General features: G+C 39.2%; 1 protein-coding gene across 2 annotated transcripts in view; it reads right to left on the bottom strand.

The window, feature by feature from the left end:
* EYA4 (EYA transcriptional coactivator and phosphatase 4) overlaps positions 1–24171 on the bottom strand; it is a 207119-nt gene that overhangs the window by 167140 nt on the left and 15808 nt on the right. For both annotated transcript variants that reach the window (XM_016204953.2, XM_016204951.2), the window contains exon 2: positions 15219–15317. In XM_016204953.2, the coding sequence (XP_016060439.1) occupies positions 15219–15251 (33 nt within the window). In that variant the 5' untranslated portion in view covers positions 15252–15317. The remainder of the gene's footprint in view (positions 1–15218; positions 15318–24171) is intronic.

Here is a 24171-nt window from a genome sequence, read left to right as displayed (position 1 = left end):
AACATTTGCAAAGTATATATATTTGATAAAGAATTTGTATCGAGAATACGCACACACACACGTGTGCATGCTCGCAGTTTGCTGTATATAAATTTGCCTCAATAACAATTCAAAAATTAAAAAAAATTAAATAAGGCAATCCCCAGTTTCGGAAGGATAATTTTCTCATTTTAAAAAGTGAGTTTTATGATCCTAAGGACAGGGAAAATAACTTTATTTTTCCTTTCCTTCCACCAAGGAGGAAAAACACACACACAGATCTTAACAAATATAACAGAATATCTCAACTCAGAAACAATTATCTCCCAAGGAAGAAGCCTGGAAGAAGCTGGGTTTGGCAGCTCAGTAATTTCATCAACGATGCAGTTCTCTCTGTCCCTCTGCTTGGCCACCCTTAGCACGCTGGCCTTTCATTCTTAGGCTTCCCACCTGACTGTCAGAGAACGGCTAACACAGCAGCCTCCTAAGCAGCAAGCAATGCAGGGCTGAGAGGAAGGGGTCCTCCTTCCTGCAGCCCTGCACTGAGGTGAAGTAAGATCTTCCCCAGAAGCCCCTTGGGTCGCCTGCCCAGTGGAAGGAGCTTGGGATTATTCCGTCAGGGATGAGAAATCCTGGCTATGGGTTTTCGATGTGCTATGGAATTCTGCGAGTTGGACATGGTGAGGATTCAAATCAGTCTGAAATGTTCAGTAAAGGGTTATACCCTGTGTGACTTCAAAAACTCCAACAATGCCTGGCCGGTGTGGCTCAGCAGTTGAGCACCAACCTAGGACCCAAGAGACTGCAGTTTGATTCCCAGTCAGGGCACATGCCCGGGTTATGGGCTCAATCCCAGGGATCCTGCAGGAGGCAGCCGGTCAATGGCTCTCTCATCATTGATGTTTCTCTCTCTCTCTCTCCCCCTTCCTCTCTTTGAAATCAATAAAGATATTTTTTAAAAATCCAACAATGGCAGATCCCCTAGACTCAAAAGTTCAACAAATGTCAAATAGTCGAAAGCTCTGGGACATGAAAAAAAAAAACAAGCATTGTAAAGAACACAGCCTGGGATTCAAAAACCCAAGCTTGAATCCTGACTCTACTGCCCACTGACTGTGTGGTCCTGAACAGCCTCTTTAAGTACTCAGAAACCTAAGCATATACGTTCTTTTTTACAGGCAAAAGGAAAGAAACCATTATTTGTACAGTTGATCCTGGAAAATATATGGAGTTTGTATGATGCTGTCTTTTAAATGCCATCTTTTAAAGGTTAATCTCCCTGGTCCTTAGTTTACTCTAATGACATCAATGAAATGATAAGAGGTCTGCTTGGTCTCTTAAACATGCAAAGACTCTGCCAAAATTATTTAAATAGACATACATAAATTTCTGCAGGCTTTTTCAGGTACATCAGATATCAAAGGATAATTGTGTAATAAAGTCTGATAAAAATTATAATAAAACAAAAATTGTCCTTCTCTAACAGTTCCTAAATTTGATACTTGTCCCAAAGATAGAGAAAGCCAGGCACCAGGAGTACATCCCTTACCCCCAACCCTCACCCCCTGCAAATTCCTTGTATACTGTCTAACAGAATTGAACAGCAAAGCAACTGTGAGCTTAAGATCTCAACATCAATGTTCAATCTATGTAACAAACAGCAATATCCTGAAGGCCTTCAATTAATTCCCTTAAATCTTAAGCTTGACATTAAGGGCTCAAATATTAAAATACTATACATACAATTCCAATTATAGTGCAAGAAACAATAACAAACTAATGGGGAAAGTTAGTCTGGCATAAAAGTATTAAAACTATTAAATCAGAAACATTCAATGTAAAATTTACTCACTTGTAGATTAGCATATTTATTCAACATTCTAAAATATAATTATGCATAACCTAAAAATGATGATTAATGATTCCTGTTTTACTTCTGCGGCATAACTTATGCACAATGGAATGTGTCTGAATCATCCAAAAAGTAAGCAGATCCCACTACAGTAAGTACCATATAAATGTTCAGCAGAAGAGCACTCAGAAGAACCTCTTATCCAGCCACTGATAACAAGTTACTTAACTAACATTTAAACGCCTCTTGTGATTTTTCACAAATGGTTTCAATCACGAATTATCTTCCTAGGATAATATGTAAGCCCTTTAATTTTGGATGACTTTCAAAATCTAAGATATTAAACAAACAAACAAAATGAGAGAAAAGCATCAGTCTAGCTGGGACCCCAGCCAACACAAACTTTACTTTATGGAAACAAAATAAAAATTCCACAGTCTCAGAGTGAGGATGGAGACAATCACCCCAAAGATGAATCAGTGTGGATATTATCATGCAGATCACAGGGTACTGAAGAAAAGCGCAAGTCATCAGTCCTGGGGTGAGGGAGCAGAGATGACCACCTTTAAAAGAGTCTCCTGCCCAACGGGGCCTGGCTCAGCGGTTGAGCATCCACCTGTGATCCAGGAGACAGGTTCCATTCCTGGTCCCGGCACATGCAGGGGGCGTGCAGGAGGCAACTGACCAATGACTCTCTCATCATTGAAGTTTCCATCTCTCTCTTCCCTTCTCCCTCTTTGAAACCAATAGAAATATATTAAAAAACAAAACAAGTCTCATGAAGGACACATATACTGCTGAGACAGCTAGAGTTAGCAGTACCCTGACATTATTTGTCTCTTTCATCTTATGAAAATGCTCTCACAACTGAAGTTGTAAGGCTCTTTACTTTCAATTTACAGGCTTTCAAGCTTACTGCCCTTAATATTTAATATGTGAATCACTGTTACAATCTGTGACGACTCTATTTCTCATTTTCGAATCCCATAACTAATCTATGGACATATGTAGTTGAGCAATATACAAAAGCATTAATGTGTATCAATTGGTCAGAGTTACGCATTTAAAAACCACTGATTATACCTGGTAGTTATAAAATACCTACATTTTATAAAATTTGTGAAATAAACAGAAAATGTTGAGGCAGGGGCTATTCAGACAACAGTCAGCAAAAATAAAGAGCATAAAGTTTAAAGACAGCCTGAGCATTTGAAAAACAACTATGACACACTTCTCCATCTCTGTTGAATAGTCTAACTTCCTGTGCACAACTTTAATCTATTGTTTAATTCCAGGTCAAAATAAAGTAACCCAAATATGCACTCTGTTATATAAAGGGCCCAAAGGATGAAATTACATCCCTCTCTAATAAGGCCCTTTGAAATTCTATATCGGAGTAACTTAGCAGCCAAATAATTTTTCTTCTGTTAATGCTGATTGTGCAGTAAATAATAACTGGGCAGAAAACAAACATGTAAAATAAAGTGTTTCACACCTTTGCTTGAGCTTTTTAAATGACCCTGATCTACCAACAACTTTAGTAGAAGCTCAAATAAAATTGTTTCATCAGTCCCCAAATAAAGCAATAATATAGTACAGGTTTCCAGGGACTGATTTGAATTTCCAGACGTTAAACAAAAGAATTCAAGTTTTCGTGTTGAGGTTGAAATGAAGCAAAAAGTCTCATTTCAGAACTTCTGTGTTGTGCTGGCCTTAGCCTGATAAGGTGCTTAAGCCATCTCAGCCTCCATTTTTTTGCATCTGTAAAAGAAAGAATTTGGATACTGCCATCTCTAAAGATCCCAACCACCTATAAAACAAGTCCTCCAGGCCTTCGTATTGAGCATGATAACATGAAAAGGAGATAAAGTGGGCAAGACATTTACTGTAAAAGAAATATAACTGTGTGGGGAGGGGGCAGGAGCGGGGGGGAGGGGGCCAGAGGGAGGAAAAAAGGGGGGCATCTGTAATACTTCCAACAGTAAAGATTAAATCTATTAAAAAGGGAGACGAAATGTAAGTGTGGCTTTTTCTTCCTAAAAATCCTGGTGTGCAATACCAGGATTTTGCACAGTCTCCTATTTCTACCTAAGCCCCCCTTTTTTTTAATCAGTAGATTGGAAAAAAAATACCATCTATTTTATAGTCCTCCATCCACCCCTTCCATACCATTTCTGGTGTGACAGATCAGCAAATTAAAGGAAATGATAAAGAAAAACATGGACACAGATCAAATCTGTTCTCTTTCTATGTATAAAAATTCAAAACATTTCAATATTTTTTGGTTGAAGGCATAAGTCAGGAACGAAAAAATAAATATGGCATTTCCCCAGCAGACTCCGTTAGCAATTAAAATTGTCGGGCTCAGGAGCCAGGGTGCCCGGGTTCATATCCTGCTCACCCACCACGAGCTGAGTGACCCTCACCTATAAATCGACAGATACTAATGGTGCCCACCTCATCAAACTGCTGTGAGAATGAAATCACTATACATAAGGACTACCTAAGTGTTAGCTGTGAGCTGGTGGAGCTCATAATCCAGTTCTAACCCACTGTTTGCACGGGGCATCCACAGCAGTTTGGGCGACATGATGCAAGCTAAGCGAGGTACGCAAGCAGTGTTGGCCTTTCTTTTGTAACTTCCGTTTGCTTTTTCTGCAAATCTTCTTCCACCCTGCCATCCTGGCTCCTGCCAAGAGAGTTAACATGAACTTCTGAACATATTAACTCTTACAAGGGCATGTGCATCCGAAAGAAGTTTGAGCAGAGAAATCAATCCTTAACCCAGGAAGACATGAAATGATAGAACTTCAGGCGCTCTGAGAGAAGCACTTTTTCAGTCTGACGCTGTTATTAAATTTGACCCAATCACATCTAAATAAATAGGCTCTTCTTTTTGTTGGATATGCTGATATCCAAAGAAAACAGAGCAAGCGGTTTCTTCCAAAGATGAGAGGCATTTTCATTAACCACAAAGTATTTATTTTTCTCTTGTCTCTCCTTAATGGTTTCTATACAAAAAATAAACTTTCAACGCTAACACGGAGTCTTAAGTCCTAGTCCATGAGACCTGCTTTGCTAAAGGAAAACTGAAAATGTCTCTTAATAATCTATGTATTGAGTTAGTTCTAGGAGCTCACCTACCACTTTAAAAAATAATGTCTATTGTTAATCTTTATACTACTCAAATCCTGGGTCCCACCACGCTGCAACCCACTTCCCGACCCTGCCTGGAAAAGAATGCCATCGAGGAGAGCGCCCTGGGACGTGCAGGCCACACGCATTCCCTGACATCCAGTCAGAGGGTGCCATCCCTCCCTCGTCCCGGTGTTATCTCCTTTACCCTGACGTCCATGAGCCCCAATATCCCTTCTGCAACAATCTGATTCTCTTCTCCACCGAGTCCTCTCCCCTGTCATCAGCCACACTCAGGCCTCCTGCCTGCAGAAGCTGCTCCCTTCAATTACTCTTCTGTCCCTCTGCTTCTGACGCACCGGCTGCCTCTTCCTCCCTCACTGTCTTCTCTGTGCTGAGCCTCTGGGATGTTGCTTCTACCGGGGCTGGATACTGAAGTGCCACCGATGACCTTCTAATCAACAAATGAAACAGCCTTTTTCTCAGTCCCCATTCTGCTTGTCCTCTTGAAACGTCAGACAGTGATGGCCAACTCCTCCTGACAGTTATCTTGGCCACTGGCTCTGAACATTATCCTGACCTTCCCTTTGTTTCCCTTATTCGCTCTTCTCAGTCTCTCCAGATCCATCTTCCTCCTTCCACCTCAATTCTTGTTCCAGTCTGGTCTCAACTTCTCTGAGAGATTTCCCACGCTCTCCCTGTCCTCCCCACAGAGCTCCGGTTCAGTGATTCTACTCCATCCCCAGTTCCTGGGCGGCCTCACTGCCTTATATTTTGCACTACTGAGTCTTCACTCCTGCTATCCACCGGGCCAGGTTAGGTCCTGTCATGTCCATACAGTGTGATCCCCTCTTTCAAGACCTAGTTAAGGGATGACCTAGCCTATCTATAATTCCTTTCTTGACCTTTCTTGAACAGACTTTCCCCACTGTAGCATGGTGCTTTGAATTCTATACTGCTAACTTGGCAATGCTATCTCGCTTTCTTGCTTAAATTCCATCTTACCATGTGTTTGTCTGTTCATCCCAGTTTCCTAGATAATTTAAAATAGCATACTATATTAAACATTCAGGTAAATCTCCTCAGATATTTTGCAGAGAATAAATATATAAACAAATACCTCATTGGAAGTAGATATAATAGAAATCAATGATTCTTACCTTCCCCCAGGAGATATTTTTGATTGTCAGTAACAAGAGAGTGGGGAAGGTAAGGAGGTGCTACTGACATCTAGTGGGTAGATACCAGAAATGCTTCCAAATATCATATAATGCACAGCACAGCCCCTCACTATAAAAAATTATCAAGTCCCAAAAGTCAATAATGCTGAAGTTGAGAAACCCTGAGGTAGCTCAATTCTTGTTAAGCTGGAATGCTAGAAACATCATACCTACAAACAGAACAATGAGAAAATAATAAATACTTGTTGACTATTTTCTCCTAAATATTTATGACTTCTTGTTACCTTGACAAAAAGGCAAAGAAGTTAATGATGTCTCAATACCTCATCAGCTGTGTGCTGGCTCTTGCTCCCCTGAAAGAGGTGAACCCAGTAACCAGTAATCCGCATATAATGTGATTGTTGGAAGATTTGGAAGAAGGTACATCAAAGGGAATTCACTGACTATGATCAGGCTTTTTAATTGATCTCTATCTAGATTCACTCTCTTAGTGATCTCAACCAACAATATTTCTTTAAATGCCACTGATACCTTGAAGCCTCCCAAATTTATATTTCAAGTCCAACCTTCCCTCTTGAGTTCCAAATGGTTACATCTAACTGACTGCCCAGCATTTCCACGCATATGTCTCATATCAGGTAAAACTTAGTATGTCTCTATTAAGTCAGTTGCCGAATACTCTCCCGGGACTCTCGTCCACACAGTGCCTCAGGAGTCCAGCCTTCTTCAGTCTTGGGGTTCTGTCATCTTAACCTGAGGCTCCTTCCTCATGCTTAATGGGAGGGGAACACAGAGACCTCAGCCTGGAAATGATGTGCACTTCCTCCCGTCACATTTCATGGGCCAGGACTAGTTCATGGGCCTGTCTAATAAAGGGGGCTATGGGTGTAGTCCTTGGTGCAGCAGAAAAAGGGTGCATGAAACAGAATTGATGGAAACACAGGAATGTCTCTGCCACCGCATCTAAAACTGAACTCCTTATCTCCACCCTCAATCCGGTCCTTCTAAGTCATCCCAGCTCAGTAAAAGCCAATGGCATCCTTCCCATTGCTCAGGACGAAGGCCTTGAAGGCATCCTTGACTCCCCTGTTTCTCTCACAGTCCACATCCGATCCACTGAATGGCACTACATTCAAGACGCAGCCTCACCACCTCCACTGCTACAGCGTCCTTCGCACATCTGGAGACTTGCAGTAGCCCGGCTTCCGCTCTTGTCACCATACCAACTATTTTCACCATTGCAGATGGGGTGGTCTTTTAGAAACCTGAGCTACATCATGCCATCCCCAAGCTCCTCCAACGGCTTCACATGCCACTCCGAGAGAAGCTCAAGCTTCTATTACGCCCGACAAACCCTGCACAGTCCGCACGCCTCCACCTCCTCGGCCTGGTCACTTCCTTACCCCCCGCCGCCTCGTTTCCTCCCCGCCGCCACCAACACCGGCCTCCCTTCTATCTCTTGAATATACATGTCGCTGGCATGCTGCCACCTCAGTTTCTGCAGTTGCTGTTCCTTCCAAAACAAAATCCACACCTCCGCACATTCACACGACTTGCTCCTTCATCTCCTTCAAATCTTTGCGCAAATGCCATCTCCCAGTAAGATCGCCGACTACTGTCGAAAAATGTAGCTTTCCCCACGCACCCAGCTTGTCCCCACACGTCTGTCCTTGTCTCTGCTTTGTTTGGTTTTCTCCTGGCCCACACGACTACCCAGTGCGCTATGTTTATTTACTGTTCATCTCCCTCCACTGCAATATAAGCTCCATGAGAATAACAGTGTCTCCATATTGTCCACCAAGTATTTCCAGCACCTACAACCATGCTTCAAGTACAGCTGCTCCCCACAAGTATTCACTGATTAAGTTAGTAGCCACTGTCCAAATCTCATTTGAAAATGACTTTAGAACTTGACATAACATCTCACCATCTTATGCCAAACTAGACTTTGGGGGGGTCAGGAATTGTATTTATTTTTTAATCCTTAGCATAGCAGAGTTCCCGACAGAGAGTAAGAAACCTTTAAATATTTGTTTCATTGAATATGTTGAATTATCACTCAACTTTCGCACATTCTGCTATCTTATGGCTGCCTGCTCAAAATATTTACTAATGAAGATTGTGCAGTTGGTTTGTACTCATGGGGGGGAATAACTTACATTTCTCACCAAGACCCCTGCTATTTAAAACCTTGGCTCTTTGTTTAAATAAGTTGAGATCAAATTGAGTTTTAATGGATACTTTTAAAACACCAAATGTACTGAAGGGTCTGGAAACCATTTAAGTTGATCAAAGCAGGTAAGATACTGTGCTTAGCAGTGTGGACTCTGGAATAAGGCGACAAGCTGGCGTTCGTCAGCACAGCTCTCCAGCTCCTGCGGCCTGGAATAACGTCCCCAAGCTCAGCGGCAGCGGGTCCTCTTTGCACAGGGCTGACGGCACAGCCCGCCACACAGGGCTGCTGGGAGGGCCCATGAGATGAGTCCCACAAGCCGCTTAGCATGGTGCTTATTCTATATTATATAATAAAACATTGATGGCCACTGAGTCGAACAAGGTAAAATGAATGTTACTCTTATTATCAGTGAGAACTTTTCGTTCGCTGTATACCTTATAGCAAAAGTTATATTACTTTCATTTTCCCCATTTCTCAAGATTATAAGGTGGCTGGGGAGACTGGGCAAAACATGTGAAGGGATTGAGAAATACAGGTTGGTAGTTACAAAATAGTCACGGGGATGTAAACTATAGCATAGGAAATTTAGTCAATAATATTGTAATAACTATGTGTGGTGCCAGGTGGGTACTGGAAATACCAGGGGGAACACTTTGTAAAGTATATGACTGTCTAACCACTATGCTATACACCTGAAAGTGATACAAAATAATATTGAACGTAAACTGTAATTGAAAAAAATAAAATAAAAAGTGAATTATAATACAAAAAAGATTATAAAAGCACGAAATAAACAGATTATATTTCTATCATAAACAATTTTTTCATTTTAATGTATAAAGGAGAATTATTGGACAATTAATATACCACATGTAAGTTATAAATTCAGATAAAAGACTTTTGGTACCCAAAGATATCATAGCTCGTATTTGCATCTATACTATTCAAACAAAGTGCTCCCAGCTGCTGACAAAGCCTAGGATCAGCAAATATGAGGCCCTGGTGCCATCCTCATCCTCACCAAGTCCATGGCAGACTGCACTAAATGGATAATGTCACTTCTCCAAGGAGCCACAAGGTAGCTTTAGGTTCCTTTTCAACATAAGCAGCTGCTACCAACTGACTACAGTTGGTAGAAACAAAGCCCAACATTTACATTCTAGAGATTAGAAAAGGGTATGCAATCACAATCCATATCCTGTACAATAGGGGGTTCTCCTTCTCTATACATGTATTCCAAAATTTGTGAAAAAGCTTTAAGAAATTAAATTTTAATTAAAGAAAATCACAGAAGAGAATAATTCACGTAATCTTATGAATCCTTATAAACTCATGAAAAATATAAAAGTTCAGAGTTAAAAATTGTTTAAAATGAAAGAATCAATCTAAATCACTAATAAAAGGTAAAAGATGTTTACTGTATTCTACTGTGTAATTTCACAGTGTAGGTACTCTATTATGTAACTGCAAAGTAAAACTGCAATTGGCCACTGGGATTACAGTTCTGAAAATAATTTAGCTTCAAGCAGAATTCCATTGAACACTGAAGTATGCTGTCCATTTGGACGGTGTAAAAAATACATGTTGTAAACATGATTCTTTTGACTAGTTTAAAGGCCAAGTTCTATCCAACAGATTTGTAACCTCAAAAAAATATCTGATTTTTTATTAGATACATTTAAAAATATAAGTATGCATGCTGCTCAAATTGATTTATGGAACCTAAGAAAGAAGTAAAAGAAGAATGGCACTTCAGGATTTTGATAACGCCACATTATCATAAATGAAAACAATGATTTAAACTAAAAGTAATCAAAATAATTATTTTCCAGCATAGTGTTAAAACACTGACAGAAATGGATGATTCTGAAGCTCTGTATCTGGGTGATAAGCAGGATGGTATATTCGGTTCCATACTACAGCTAGAAACCTGCCTAGGTGGCTCACACAGCAGCATGCGTTTTAAAAATGGGCCAGTAGCTCCTGTCAAAGATGATACTATAGAATCTCTCTATACATACTATATATAGTAGAATGTATAGTATAGGGTAATAATCTAAAGTGATTTGGAATTCTAAGGGAGAAAACAGAGGCATAAAGGTTAATTTATTAAATTAACTCTAAAATTTTAATACGCATTATTAGGTTTTGTGCAAGAAAATAAATACTATTGATATCTACAAATACATATGACTTTCTAAATGTACTGCTGAAGAATATAACATATAACATGGCTCCAATAGATGTGAATTAATTTAGACCTCACTAACTAAAATATGTCATCAAAAATATAAGTTAACTTATTTAGCAACAATATTGACCTATGTAGGAATATTCAGGCTCTTACTATTTAATATTCAGGAAAGCAATCCTCCTATAAATTGCAACTTTTTAATTTTACCCCACTTTACTTAGTAGCCACTAATGTTTTATTGTATAACATATATTATTTTAAATTAACAAAAGACTTTTCTTTTCCAAACCTTCCAGCTTGATGATAAATCGAGGCCAGGCTCCCTCTTTTACTTAAATATGAATGAATCAGACCTGAAAAAACCCTTGGGAATATTCAGTATCACCAAAATAGGACTGAAAAATATCTTGATGTGTAAGAATTCTTACAGAAGCTATAAAAACAACAAATATTACTCAGCCTTTATTTGAATACAGGGACTATAACGTATTTCACAGTATCAAAGGAACTTCTGGTTAATAATATAGATACTGCTATGTATAATCTTGATTCATATTTATTTCTATTAACAAGAGCAACATTCAGCTGAGAACTGCAGTAAGCTATAATTGGATATAATTTAAACTACTTCTAAGGGACTTTGAAGCCCTAATACAGAATTTCAGGCAAACATGAAAGTTAAATCTTACTTTAATTGTTCACCTCTTAAAATTCCCTAGAACCTCTAATCCAGGCTGCAAAATAAGATACAGATAAAATACAGAAAAACGATGTTTAAGGGCCAAACTTTGTTTTGATCACATGCTGTTAAACTAATATTACATGTTTTATGCAATTTTTTAAAAATGTGAGTGAAACATAAATTCATAACTTGGTAATCCATTCTGACTGACATTTGGCCTTCTAAAACTTGTCAGGCTATTCCTTTACATACCTTACTAACAGTATATAAAAGCTTTTGAAGACAACACTTATTGAATATCAGCAAGAACTGTGCTAAGGAGTATATAAGAACAAGACCTGCTATTACTCTGAAGGAGCTTGTAATTTAGTACAGAGGCAAATAAGCAGGTCAGGCTCCAGCTCTGTGGCGTAAGTCCTGGGATAGAGGTAAACGCTCAAGGGAATGGAAACAGCACGGAGAAGAAGGAGCCGTCTGAGGGGCTTGCGCAGAGGGAGTGAAGCCCATATTGAGTCTTCAAGATTTACAAGTTATCCTGGTGGGGAAGAGGCCCACTTGGGAAGAGGTTATAGCATTAACAAAGGCATCAAAGCCTCAGAGAACCTGCGAGATTCAAGAAACGCAAAGAAGCCAGAATTAAGGCTGGCCAGTTACAGGTAAGTCATTAAGTCTGTGTGCTTTACTACACACTTGGGACCTTCTCTCCAGGACAAGTAAGGGCCTGGAAAGGATATTAAGCAGAAAAGTGACGTTATCGAGTATGCATTTTAGAAAGATTGCTCTAGAGCTAACTCAACGACAGTCAAGAGGTGAAACAAAGATCCAAAATAGGGAGCTGAATGAATATTTAAGTTAAATAACTAGCAAAATCCATTACAGGTTTTAGGACCAGATAAAAGACAACAGCTCTGAGAGATATTAAAAATTAAAAGTGAGCAGGACTTTGATATGAGGTTGTCCACAAGCTCAGGAGATAAAGCTGAATTCACCAGTTCCAGGTTGGGATGTTGCCAGAAAGTAGCTGGATATGCAAGAATGAATTCATGCTTACTAAACACCACCTGAATTTCTCAGATTTAATTCTAACAGTAGCTAACATTTATCAAGTGATTACTCTAAGCAAGGCATGTGCTAAGTGTTTCATATAATTTTTTTTTATTATCCTCCCTACTCTACAGATGAGGCAGAGTTTAAGGGATTCCCCAAAGGTCAAGTGTTTCAGTGTCAGGGATGTCTGATTTCAGAGTTCAATCCCTTACCCACTATACTGTTTTGTATCATGCAAAAGTCATTGGTTTTAGGACCAGATAAAAGTGGGTTCAATTCTAATCTTTGCTGCTTAACTGTTGTTTGACCTGGCTACTCTCTAAGCCACAGTTTCCTTTTCTGTAAAATGGTGAACATAACAATTACACTGCAAGGACATAGTAAGGATTGGAGAGAATGCATGGAAAATGCTAGATGGCGTACTCATGTGCAATAAATGTCACCAATTATGAGGCCAATGCCTAGAGAAAGAATTGTTCTTAAAGTAAAATAGCTATGCTCTACAGTAAGTGAATTTCCTTTCATCTTATTATACACTTTCTTTTAATCCTACCCTGTTTGTTCTGCATCTTAATTGCTGAGTATGTTTTTTCAAAAAGTTTTGAGACATTAATATACTCTGCAAGATTTAAAGTCAGTTAAATATTTCATTCAAATAGAAATAATTTCAATGTAAAGGGAGTTAATTTTGACTTTTTTGACATTTCTAAGGTGATGAATGTCAAGATAAGAAAACTCAAAAGCGATAAGTCATGTTTATATTATGAAGAGAGCTTTGGACTTGGAGTCAGAAGACCTGTGTGAAGTCCCAACTCTGATGCTTACCAGCCATGCCAACGTGGGTGGATCACTTAACAGTCCCAAGCATCCCTTTGCACATGTACAGGATCAAGAGATTAGCCTATATGGTCTTCTGCGTCTACGGGGGTTGAAGGGGGAGGAGGGATTTTCGGTGTTTATAAAATTAGGACCATTAATCCGCTGGCACTTGACACAAACATCAAGCTTCTGTGGCTTAAACGGAAGCTCCCATGCTTGATGGCCTCAAACCACTGCACAGATCAGCGGCTTCAATACCCTCAGGTGAGGAGTTCAATGTGGGAAAGGGGAAGAGACATAGACAGTGAAGAGCATCCTTCCCCTGTCTCAAAATCTCTTCCATTCTCACCACAAATTCGGCAGCTGGGTTCAAGCTGAGAGGCCAGAAGGTCACCATGACTGCACATTGGCAACACCAGAAACTTAAAATGTTTTTAAATACTGAGCTCCACTACTCTAAAATACCACTAAGAGGAAATTATATTTGGTCTACGAGTGCTGGGTTTCTTTTTGCAAAAGGCGGTATGAAGCACCTTGGGTAATAACCTCACTCTAATGTTAAACATAAAAACGTATTTTCTTTAGCTTCCACTGCATTAAAAACAAAAATGTGTGCCTGAGTATACACACACACCCTAACATGATTAACTGGATCAACCCATCCCAGACTCTACCTATTTTAGCTCTGAAAGTTCCATGTCCTGGGAAACCCCTGGGTCTCTGGAAAACAGGGACAGTTGGTCAATCTAACAACACACACACATGCACACACACACGCACACAAACTTTTAAGTAACCCTGAGTGTGTCAGAACAAAATACAAATCAACAGTAGCCTTCTCATGAAGCATTACTGTTAAGAGGACATCATCGTTCACTCAAGTACACACATGGTCACACAGACCTCTGACACCACTGGGATCCTTAAACATGCAAGAGCAGGGGTGACATATCATCACGGCATCATCCATTTTTCTAGATCCACACTATGAATATTTAAGTTCAATAACGAGCATTAAAAAAACTGCTTTGAAACCCCAGCCTCCCACTTGCCATTTGTCTACTTTTCTAAAAAGGTCAAGTAAATCTTGAAAAATAACATCTCTACCATAGGACAGATTTTTTTAAATAGTTTTATAATTTTTGTTACTCTTTGATTCTATGTGAAATTAAATAATAATACAATATATATGAAATTAAACAATGGTCATGTATGTATGTGAAGACTCCTTTATAACTTCTTTTAAATGAAATAATAGAAAAAATTAAATTAACTTGGAATGGTATGTATGTATACACCAGAACACATATACCTCTGTATTTTAAAATTGAACTCATCAAACAAATCTTTTCTAGAACCACACTGTTATACACAAACACACTGCCCTCTGTTGCCTGATAGGAACATGAGACTCTAAGATCCAATCATGATCACACAAGCTAATAAAAAATAGCATCAGTCAGCATAACACACACTTGGTAGGTACACACGTCTTCTTACTTGTGACATCACTAGTTGTCTGTGAACAGAACAGCTGGGGCCAAAGGAGTATGAAGGAAGACCTCACATTGACTCCAGTTCCACACAGTCAAAAACTAGTCTCATGGAGACACTACTAATGAGTTAGGAGGAAAGGCCATATAAATCCTTTCCCTGTGAGAAATCAAGAATCTTAGAAAGATTGCCAGCAATTTTGTGCATTCTCCACCCTGCAAAGAGCTTAGCAACATAAGGAAAGCCCTTGAGGACCGCGGTTGCCATCCTTGAAATGAACACTAGGCATGCTAGTAAAACACTATCTTCTCATGCTTCTGACATTCAACAATAGATGCACTATCTAAGCATGTCTGAAATAAAGCTAATAAAGGAGGTGTGTAAAATGGTTTATGCTGTCTAAAACACTTAGCACGATTTCAATTCCCTAGTCTTTCTACCAGTGGCTTTACAAGGAGACAAGGGAGACTACAATCGTAAGCAGGAACACCAGAAATTTCCAAAGGTCTGTTTCTTGGTATTAAGAAAGAATTCCAAAATCAACTACAGATACGTTTTAAAATTTTTGCTTTTTACAATATATTCCTTTTAGCCTGATTTTGAGTAGTCAGTGACACCACCACATTTTTCAGCAAAGTTGAGATTGAATTAAGACTTACTGATTGTTCATTTAAATCCTGGGAGTCTTCCATGTGGTTTTCTCACTTCTCCTGCCACTCCCAAGTAGAAGCAGCTTCCTTCAATTAAAAATGGACTATCTAAAACAAAAAGATGGAAACAGAGGAGAAACATGAAAAAATTACCTTTTTTGTTTATTTGTAAAATTATCGAAACACACTATGATTTACATGATAGGTGGTAATGTGTAGAATTACTTTTAAAGAACAAAATTCATTAATATTGTCCCTGTATATGTTAGAAATAATGATCTTGAAAAATCACATCATGGTTAAGTTAGGATATAGAAAGAGCTCCTCGGGAATCCTACAGATAAAAACATCTGAGGACCATGTGGGAGACAGTCTGAACAAACACATAGTACACTGGTTTGCTGAGAAAGGTCTGTTACTAGACAATGGATGGATTAAAAGTATGAGTTTCATTAACTATTCACTTTACAAAGTACATAAGATTGAGAAAATACAGTATGTATTTCAATATGACAGCTTTCTAATCCTGGAACTTTTGTCTGAATTAACAGGTGATCATATTCAGTTCTAAAGAATATAATGTTATAAAATACATGCCCGATTTTAAAAAGGGAATAAAAATAAGACTATTATGATAAAGTCAGTATCACAAATATACATGGTTGGGCAGAAGTAGGTTCACAGTTGTTCGTATGGAAAGTAATACAGTAATTAGTAAGTAATAATATAAGAATAAACTGTTTCGTGTACTCACAACTGTGAACCTACTTTGGCCCAACTCTGCAGCCCGGATGGACAACTGGTCAATCAGCTACGCTCCGACAATCAGTTTACTATTTCAAAAATGTTCATCTTTACTCCATACCATACACTACAAATTTTCCTAGCAAATTAGTTTTAAGAAAACTCTAAAAAGCAGGCATATATATTTTTTTTAATTCTCAGATAGAGGATTTTATAATAGAAGCAATGTAATATAACAGAGAAAAGCCAAACCACCCCCTTGAATACACACACACACACACACACACACACACACACACAAATAATCAGCAAAATCAAGACACATGACAATGCGAACGTCCCCTGGTGGCAGGGTGGCCTTGGGTGGGGTGCCCATCGCGGTGACGCCCGCCCGCCAGGAACCCCGCGGCCCTGCCCGGCCCCGGCTGCAGCCGCCCGGCCCGGTTTAAAGCCCTTCTCCTCGCGCCTGGATGACAAACCAGCCAAGTGCCCTCTTAAGGCGGGGACCCTGATGTTCCTTTGCATCCTAGCAGGTGTCTGGGTGAGACGGACGGTAAAACACTGCACAGATTACAGAAGGAAGGGGCGACGGATTCAACTAAATAAAAACAACACAAAAATCTTTGCTTTTGTGAACACAGAAAAACAGCCCAACAAGTAAAAGGATACAACAGACTATGGAAAGTATCTTCAGGAAATATTATAAATGTGATGCTGAGAACCAAGAAATTGGTAGGAAAAAGTTTAAGGGCCTATTAAAAAATTAAGCAAGGCTATGGAAACGCAAATCATTATAAGAAAATGTAAACAATAAACCAACATATAGAAAAGCGTTCCTTCTCACGGTTGCTAAGTAAACTTAAGCAACGAGTATGCATTTTGGGTTACTGTACACATATTCAATAGCCAAAGCATTTTAAGTAAAATATATCATTGTCAGAAAGGATACAGTAAAAAAATAAAAAAAAAATTAAAAAATGGTGTCCTCATTCAATTGCTGGTGATAATGTCAAGTTCTCTAATACTTTTAGAAAGCAATCTGTCACTTCATTTTAAATGCTATAAATATGTTTAAACTCTTTTATCCAATATTAACTGTCCTAAGATGTAAACTTCCCCCCCAAAAAAGTCACAAGGATTTTACTCATAATAATAAAAGTATGTAAAACCAAAAGTATGATTCTTAATCATATCATTTTTATTTTTTAACTTGCCTTTTAAGCAATATCAAGTTCATGTATATTAGTGTAAGCATAGCTAAAATTTTCTTATTTTTTCACTTAATACACAATAATTTTCACTTTTATTATTGATTTTATGTTGTCTGTGCAATAAATAAAATTTTATTTTTTCCATTAAAATACAGGAGACATATAGTAAGTAAAACCAAATGATGCTGAAATGGTTTTACAAAATCAGTTAAAACTATAAATATTATAGTGAAGATTAATTTTCTAGGTAGACGCATCCCCCACTGGCCTCTGTGGCTTCTTCTATGTGGATTAAATCTCAAAGCCAGAGTACTCTCTCTAAAGGCAGGCACTCTCGGTCTTATTGACTAGCGTTATCTAGAGCACCCTGCTCAGTCCGTGGAAAATATTAGGAGTTTAATAAATAAATACCAATCGAATGAATTACACAATTAGTGGTGAATGGAATCATACACAATGTATCTGACGATGTGAAGGAAAAAAGTTGACAGCCAGATAACTTAACTTTTGAAAATTCTGTCTCAAATATGTGCCTATTTTAAGAAAAGTTCTGTTTTGCCCTACATTTTTCAAGTACATAATTGACTATATTTTACTTTTTACTTTGTATAAGAGCAGAAGAATAAGAAATTGGAGGACATTTTATTTCCTGAATGAGAATACTTTAACTTTTCAGAAAATTCAATACCGAGAATTAGTCCTCCAGATATTTTCCTACTCATCTCACCTAATAATAAAATACTTATAACAAAATTACTAATGATACCATTCTAACCAATTGTTTACTTACAACATAACATGTTGACTAAGTTTCCTAGGGCTGCTGTGCAAGAAATAAACTGGGTGGCTTAGAACAACCAGAAATTTATTCTCTCACAGTTCTGAAGAGAGGTCCAAAATTAAAGTTGTGGAAGGTCCGTGCTTCCTCCAGAAGCTCTAGCAAAGAATGCTTCCTTGTTTCTTCCTAGTGTCTGGTGTTGGCTGACAATCCTTGCATCCCTTGGCTTGTGGGTGCATCACTCCAATCTCTGCCTCTACCGTTGCGTGGCATTCTCCCTGCCCACGCCTTCACATGGCCTTCTTCTGTGTGGGGGTGCCTCAGTGTCCAAAGTGCCCTCTTCTTAAAAGTACACTAGCCACTGGTGTAGGCCCATCCTAATCCAGTAAGGCCTCGCCTTAACTTGATTGTATCTGCAAAGACCCTATTTCAAAATAACGTCACATTCAAGGTGACAGGGTTAAAACTGGTGCATATTGTTTAGGGGACATGCTTCAACCCACAGCATGTGCAGTTATCACACTGAAATCATTTTTAAGATGGGATCAAGGTTTCAATGTAATATTACCAGAAAGGATACACAAGAATTAAAATAAGAACACTGAGCATTAGGAAAGAAGTCGTCATTTTCTAGAAGGGCCACCAGAGCGCTGGTAATAACTCAAGTGAAATTAAAATTAAGACTTCAGGAAAGATATTGGAGCATAAGAGAATTAAGCAAAAACTAGCCTCTTTTGGTTACCCACTAGTTCAGAATTATTTAATGTTCCAGTTTGGGAGCTATTTGCATCAATGTTCCATGTTACAACATAATACTTTGCTTTATATTTCCTTAAAATTGAGATTAATTGTTACTTAGTTTAACATTTTTATGGTAACATGAATTTCTTTCTTTGCCAAGCACACTAAGGTACTAAAATGTTATGAGTCCAGTGATTTTATATTATTGAACCAAGTAAAACTACCTAGGCTAATTGCAGACACGGTATTATTTTACATCATAATTCAGCAATGGTTGTTATGCTAAATCCTTTAACATTCAGTTTTCACAAATATATGAGAAAAAGACGAGAACACTCTTAGAATCGAGTAAGAGAAGTATTACCTCATAATAAAGATATAAAATTAAGGAATAATAGTAACCTCATGCTGTTTTATGGGGCAATAATCTAGTTCCCAGCTCTATTTCAAGACCATTCCTTCAGAAAAGGTGAAGTTAAAACAGGATAATAGTAACCTCACCCAATCCACGTTAGATTATTTCTTCCACAGTTAGGGTTTCAACGTATAGAAAACTGACTGAATCCTTTAACTCTGCTCTTAAAGTGAACTATAAACTCCTGTCTCTTTGAAAATTAGAATAAAAAGGGTTCTTCTAATTTAAATATATAACAAGGTACGCACATCAAAATTCAAAAAGAATTCTCACAAATGGAAAGCGGTCCTTAGGCTTGGTCCAGGTGGGGACATAGCCAGGGACCCTGCGCCTTGAAGAAAGGGAAGTTCGTGGACTTTGTGTGATGTAGCCCAGTCCTCTTGTGTTTCTAATCAAACCTTCAATGAAAAGATTGCCCAGGGTGCTTTCCTCTGGCTGAATAAACGTGACCGTGAAGGTGGAGGCTCCCTGTGCCAGGGTTGGCATGGGACAAAGACAGAAGCTACACGCGGAACACTACACCTCTCTCTGGATTATGTAGACAAACGGCACAGCCTTCCACCGGTCATTAAAGGCAGACATCTGGGCTTTGTCACTGACTCCCGGCCCACTCCTCTCCACTTCGATAAATCACCAAGTCATATCTATACATCACACAGGTCGCTCAGACCTCTCCATGTTTCTCTCTTCACTGCTACTGCAGTGGTTCGAGCCCCCATCGTTCCCTAAGTATGATGCAGAATTTCAGGGATCGAGGTACACATGCAGAATTTTCTGGGCTCAATAATTAAGAACAGCCCATCTATTGTTTGACTTTCAGATTTACAAACTGCAATTAAATTTTCAGAAACATATTGTGTACAAAATTAAGGTTTGCTTGCATGGTGGTGGATGACACACCTACTATAATATGCATCTATTACACTGACCCCTATTCAGTGTACGACCATGAGATTCCCAAGATCTTTTCCAGTTACACCAAATTACTTCTGTCGGGGACTCATCACAACCCCTTCCTATTGCTTAGCATATGCGCCTGGGAGAGTATGGGCTAGTCCTCTGTCAGTGGCAGAATGCCTAGGGTATAAAACTTGGGAGCTCTTTACAGCCACGTGGAAATAGCTGGTGTGCTCGGGAGAGAGAGAAGGGAGCTGACCCAGAAAGAAGAGCAAACACGAGGATGGCAAGAAGGTTCTGGCAGAATTTAAGGACCTGGATCTTGTTACTCCTGAAGTCTCTACTGTTTCTATGCTCTTCCTGCTGCTTGGCTGTTCAATTCTCCCTTGGATTCCATGCACTATCCTCATAGTCTTCAATTAATTCCTTTATTAAGCATATTACCTACCATAAAACTGCAACTGTATAGGAAATCTAACAATTTATATTCTCATTACATTACTGAAAAACTGTATCTGGGATCAGCTGTCAAGAAGGGCGTTGCTTTCACGTCTGTGCACCAAGTTATCTACACTGCCCTCCAAATTTCATTAATGGGTCTGCGAAGCTGGGTCAGGCACTGTCTGGTTCCAAATGCTCAGACAGCGTGCCAGAGGAGGAAGCCAAGAGCACAAAGAACACCTAGCTCCAATTCTGGGGCCAACTGTTCAGGGGTGGACGTGGGCATTCTTTGACCACGCATGTGACTCCCTTCCCTGCTTGTACAAAAGGAAAATAGCAAAGGTGTCCAAGAAACAGATCTGGGTGAACAGTAATGAGCATTTTGCCTGACTTAATTGCCTTAAATGGAGCCGAGCTACAAACTAGATGCCGAACTATTTTTGAACTGTTTATAAAGACAGAGCATGGACTTTTGCAAAATGGTCCATTTAATATGAAATGTTTAATAACGATGGGGTTAATTTCACATGCTAAAAAATTGTAACAAGCTCAATTTCATGATAATCATTTTGGTCACTAGTGATAGCTTCATTTGATGGCAACAAAATTCCTGGAGTTAGAAATGGTACCTTGATTTTTCACACGAAGGGCCAGCTAAGATTTTCTGTTTTGTTTGTGTTTGCTAATCGTTGATGGTTGGCCAGTTATCCTAGAAAACACAGTCACAGCTATCACTGGACGATCCCAGAGAAACATCTGAAAGAACCTGAGTTTGAGCAACTTTTCTTACTCCTCCAGATACTCAGGAAGAGCCTGCAGACCAACTTTCCTTCTCATCTGCTGCTGCTGTTGCTCTGCCCAACCTAGACTTCGCAGTTACCCTGCTGAGCACTTTTTCTTTTTATACTATTAAAATTTACATTATCGTCTTTTACATGTTTCACACAAAAATGGATGCTGCTGAATATAAAGTCACGTGCCCTCCCTTTTTACTAAACATTATACATTTTCTCATGACAATAAATGTATTTTGAATACAGTATTTTTAGGATATTCCATTTGGTGGTCATCTCTGTATGCAAATCTCTGTTCAAGTGCTCAACAGTTTTTTACCAAGTTTTATATTAGCATTATGTTACACTTATTTAAAAACTTTTGTTGAATTTATTGGGGTAAAAATGGTTATTAAAATGTATCGGTTTCAGGTGTACGATTCTATAATACATCATCTGTATACTGTCTGTGTGTTCAGCACTCAAAGTCAAGTCTCCTTCCATCACCATTTATCCCTTTGCTCTCTCCTACCCTCCCGTGAACTGCTCCCTCTTGTAATCACCATGCTTTGTCTGTGTCTACAAGGTTTTTTTCTTTGCTTAATCCCTTCACATTTTCACCCAGCCCCCCAAACTCCCTCCCCTCTGACAGACAACCGTCTGTCTATTCTCTGTATCTATGAGTCTGCTTTTATTTTGTTTGTTAGTTTGTTTTGTTCACTAGATTCCACATATAACTGAAATAATATGGTACTTGTCTTTCTCTGACCGGCTTATTTCACTTAGCATAATACTCTCCAGATCCATCCATGCTGTCGAAAATGGTAAGATTTCCTTCTTTTTTTACAACTGAGTAGTATTCCGCTGTGTAAATGTACCACAGATTTTTTTATCCACTCATCTACTGATGGCACCTGGGCTGCTTCCAGATCTTAGCTATTGCAAATACTGCAGCAATGAACATAAGGATGCAGGCAGCCTTTCAAATCTGTGTTTCGGATTTCTTCAGATATATTCCCAGAACAGAACTGCTGCGTCATAAGGCAGCTCCATTTTTAATTTTTTGAGGAAATTCCATACTGTTTTCCACAGTGTCTGCACCAGTCTGCATTCCCACCAACAGTGCACAAGGGTTCCCTTTTCTCCACACCCTCGCCAATGCTTGTTGTTTGTTGATTTACGATGATAGCCATTCTGGCAGGTATAAGGTTATATCTCGTTGTTTTAATTTGCATTTCTCTGATTATTAAAGACACTGAGCACCTTTTCATATGTCTATTGGCCATCTACCTGTATGTCCTCTTGGAGAAGTGTCTATTCGGGTCATTTTTAAATTGGACTGTTTGAATTTTTGGTGTTGAGTTGCTGAGCTTTTTATACAAACTCTAATGGTTCATCTAGCTGACTCTTCTGTAGCCTGGCACCAACCGTTCAATCAAGAAGTGAGGTCTGGCACAGCTGGTGTGGCTCAGCGGTTGAGCACCAATCTATGATCCAGGAGACCTCGCTCGATTCCCCGTCAGGGCACATGCCCGGGTTGCGGGCTCGATCCCCAGCAGGGGGCGTGCAGGAGGCAGATGACCAATGACTCTCTCATCATTGATGTTTCTCTCTCTCTCTCCCCCTCTCCCTTCCTCTCTGAAATCAATAAAGACATAAAAAAAAAAAAAAGTGAGGTCTGTCCCCGAAAAATACTATTTGCTTTAAATATGACTCTTAAAGCTTGGAGGGGAAAAATGAAGACAGTAAAGAAAGGCTACACTAGTGAGAAAAAGATCACAACAAATAAGAATTAAAAACGTGAGGACTGAGGCTCAGGAAGATGAAAGAGAAGCAGAGTAATTTGCTCCTTGTTGATTAAACCAAATATAAAGACACCTGGTTGTAGAGACGTGGGCACCAGTCCCTTCCATACTCTTGACAACTGCTGTGGCCCCTCCTGGTCCCCAGCCTACGCCCCAGGCCCACCTGCGGCCTCAGCCAGGCTCCCGTGCAGGCGCTTGACCAAACCTCGTCAGCTCCCAGGGAAGCGTCAGATCCTCCTGGCAGCCAGTGCTGTGCCCCGCACCCGGCCAATCCAGCTTGCTCGTCAGTGTTTCAATTCCCTCCTCATGGTCATAAAAAATTACACTGAGCTTCTTTAAAGAAAATATCTGAGATGTATAAGTTCAAAATATTGTTCACGGTCCACACGAGAAGACTGTATCTTGTGAAAACACGGATTCCTTTACATGTATGAAGAAATAAAGGGAGGAGTAATAAGGAAACACTACTAAGGCACATGTCAGGAAACAGAGAACTTGAATTTCATGAACTTTCAGGCTGAATCGGGCAAACACAATCGCCGATTTCCATGTCTGCCACGGCTTACGGTATGGCTTTGGGAAAACCTTGTAATTTCTCCATACTTCAGTTTCTCACTCTATAAAAGGAGTATATGGCTTGAAATTTAATTCCCTCGCAGCGGTAAGAGTTTTGATTCAACATTTATAAAACGCTTTTTAGCTTCCCCGATTAATAGGCAAAATACTGTGGTAGTTGTAGAATAATACGCTTTCCAAAAAGTATAAAGGTAACTGTTCAAATCTGATGTAAAATAATACTTTACTTGAGAAAATAAATACCAGTCATATTTATTATTTCTCCATTCCATTTGCTAAGTAATAAAAATTACTTGTAACAGAAAAAGCAGTAAATTAATATTCACGCCAGTTGAAGTGTTATCATCAGAGGCTCACCTAGGTTGGGGGAGGAGAGTTGTTTTGTTTTTCCAGGCTGCCCCACGTTTATATGGTGAAGTCAGGAATGCTGGGCATGGTTTTGAAGGCCTCTAGCGTATTCGCTGGTTTCTGGCATTCTAATGCACTCTACTCTTACAACCATAAAAGTACTCTTGAGTGCTTCTGGAAATATATAACAAATCCTTAATCAATTTAAGAGTGTTTTAACTGCATACATGAAA

This window comes from Miniopterus natalensis, chromosome 5 (assembly GCF_054644295.1).
Source record: "Miniopterus natalensis isolate mMinNat1 chromosome 5, mMinNat1.hap1, whole genome shotgun sequence".
In the NCBI taxonomy this organism is placed as follows: domain Eukaryota; kingdom Metazoa; phylum Chordata; class Mammalia; order Chiroptera; family Miniopteridae; genus Miniopterus; species Miniopterus natalensis.
This window is presented reverse-complemented; position numbering and strand designations above follow the sequence as displayed.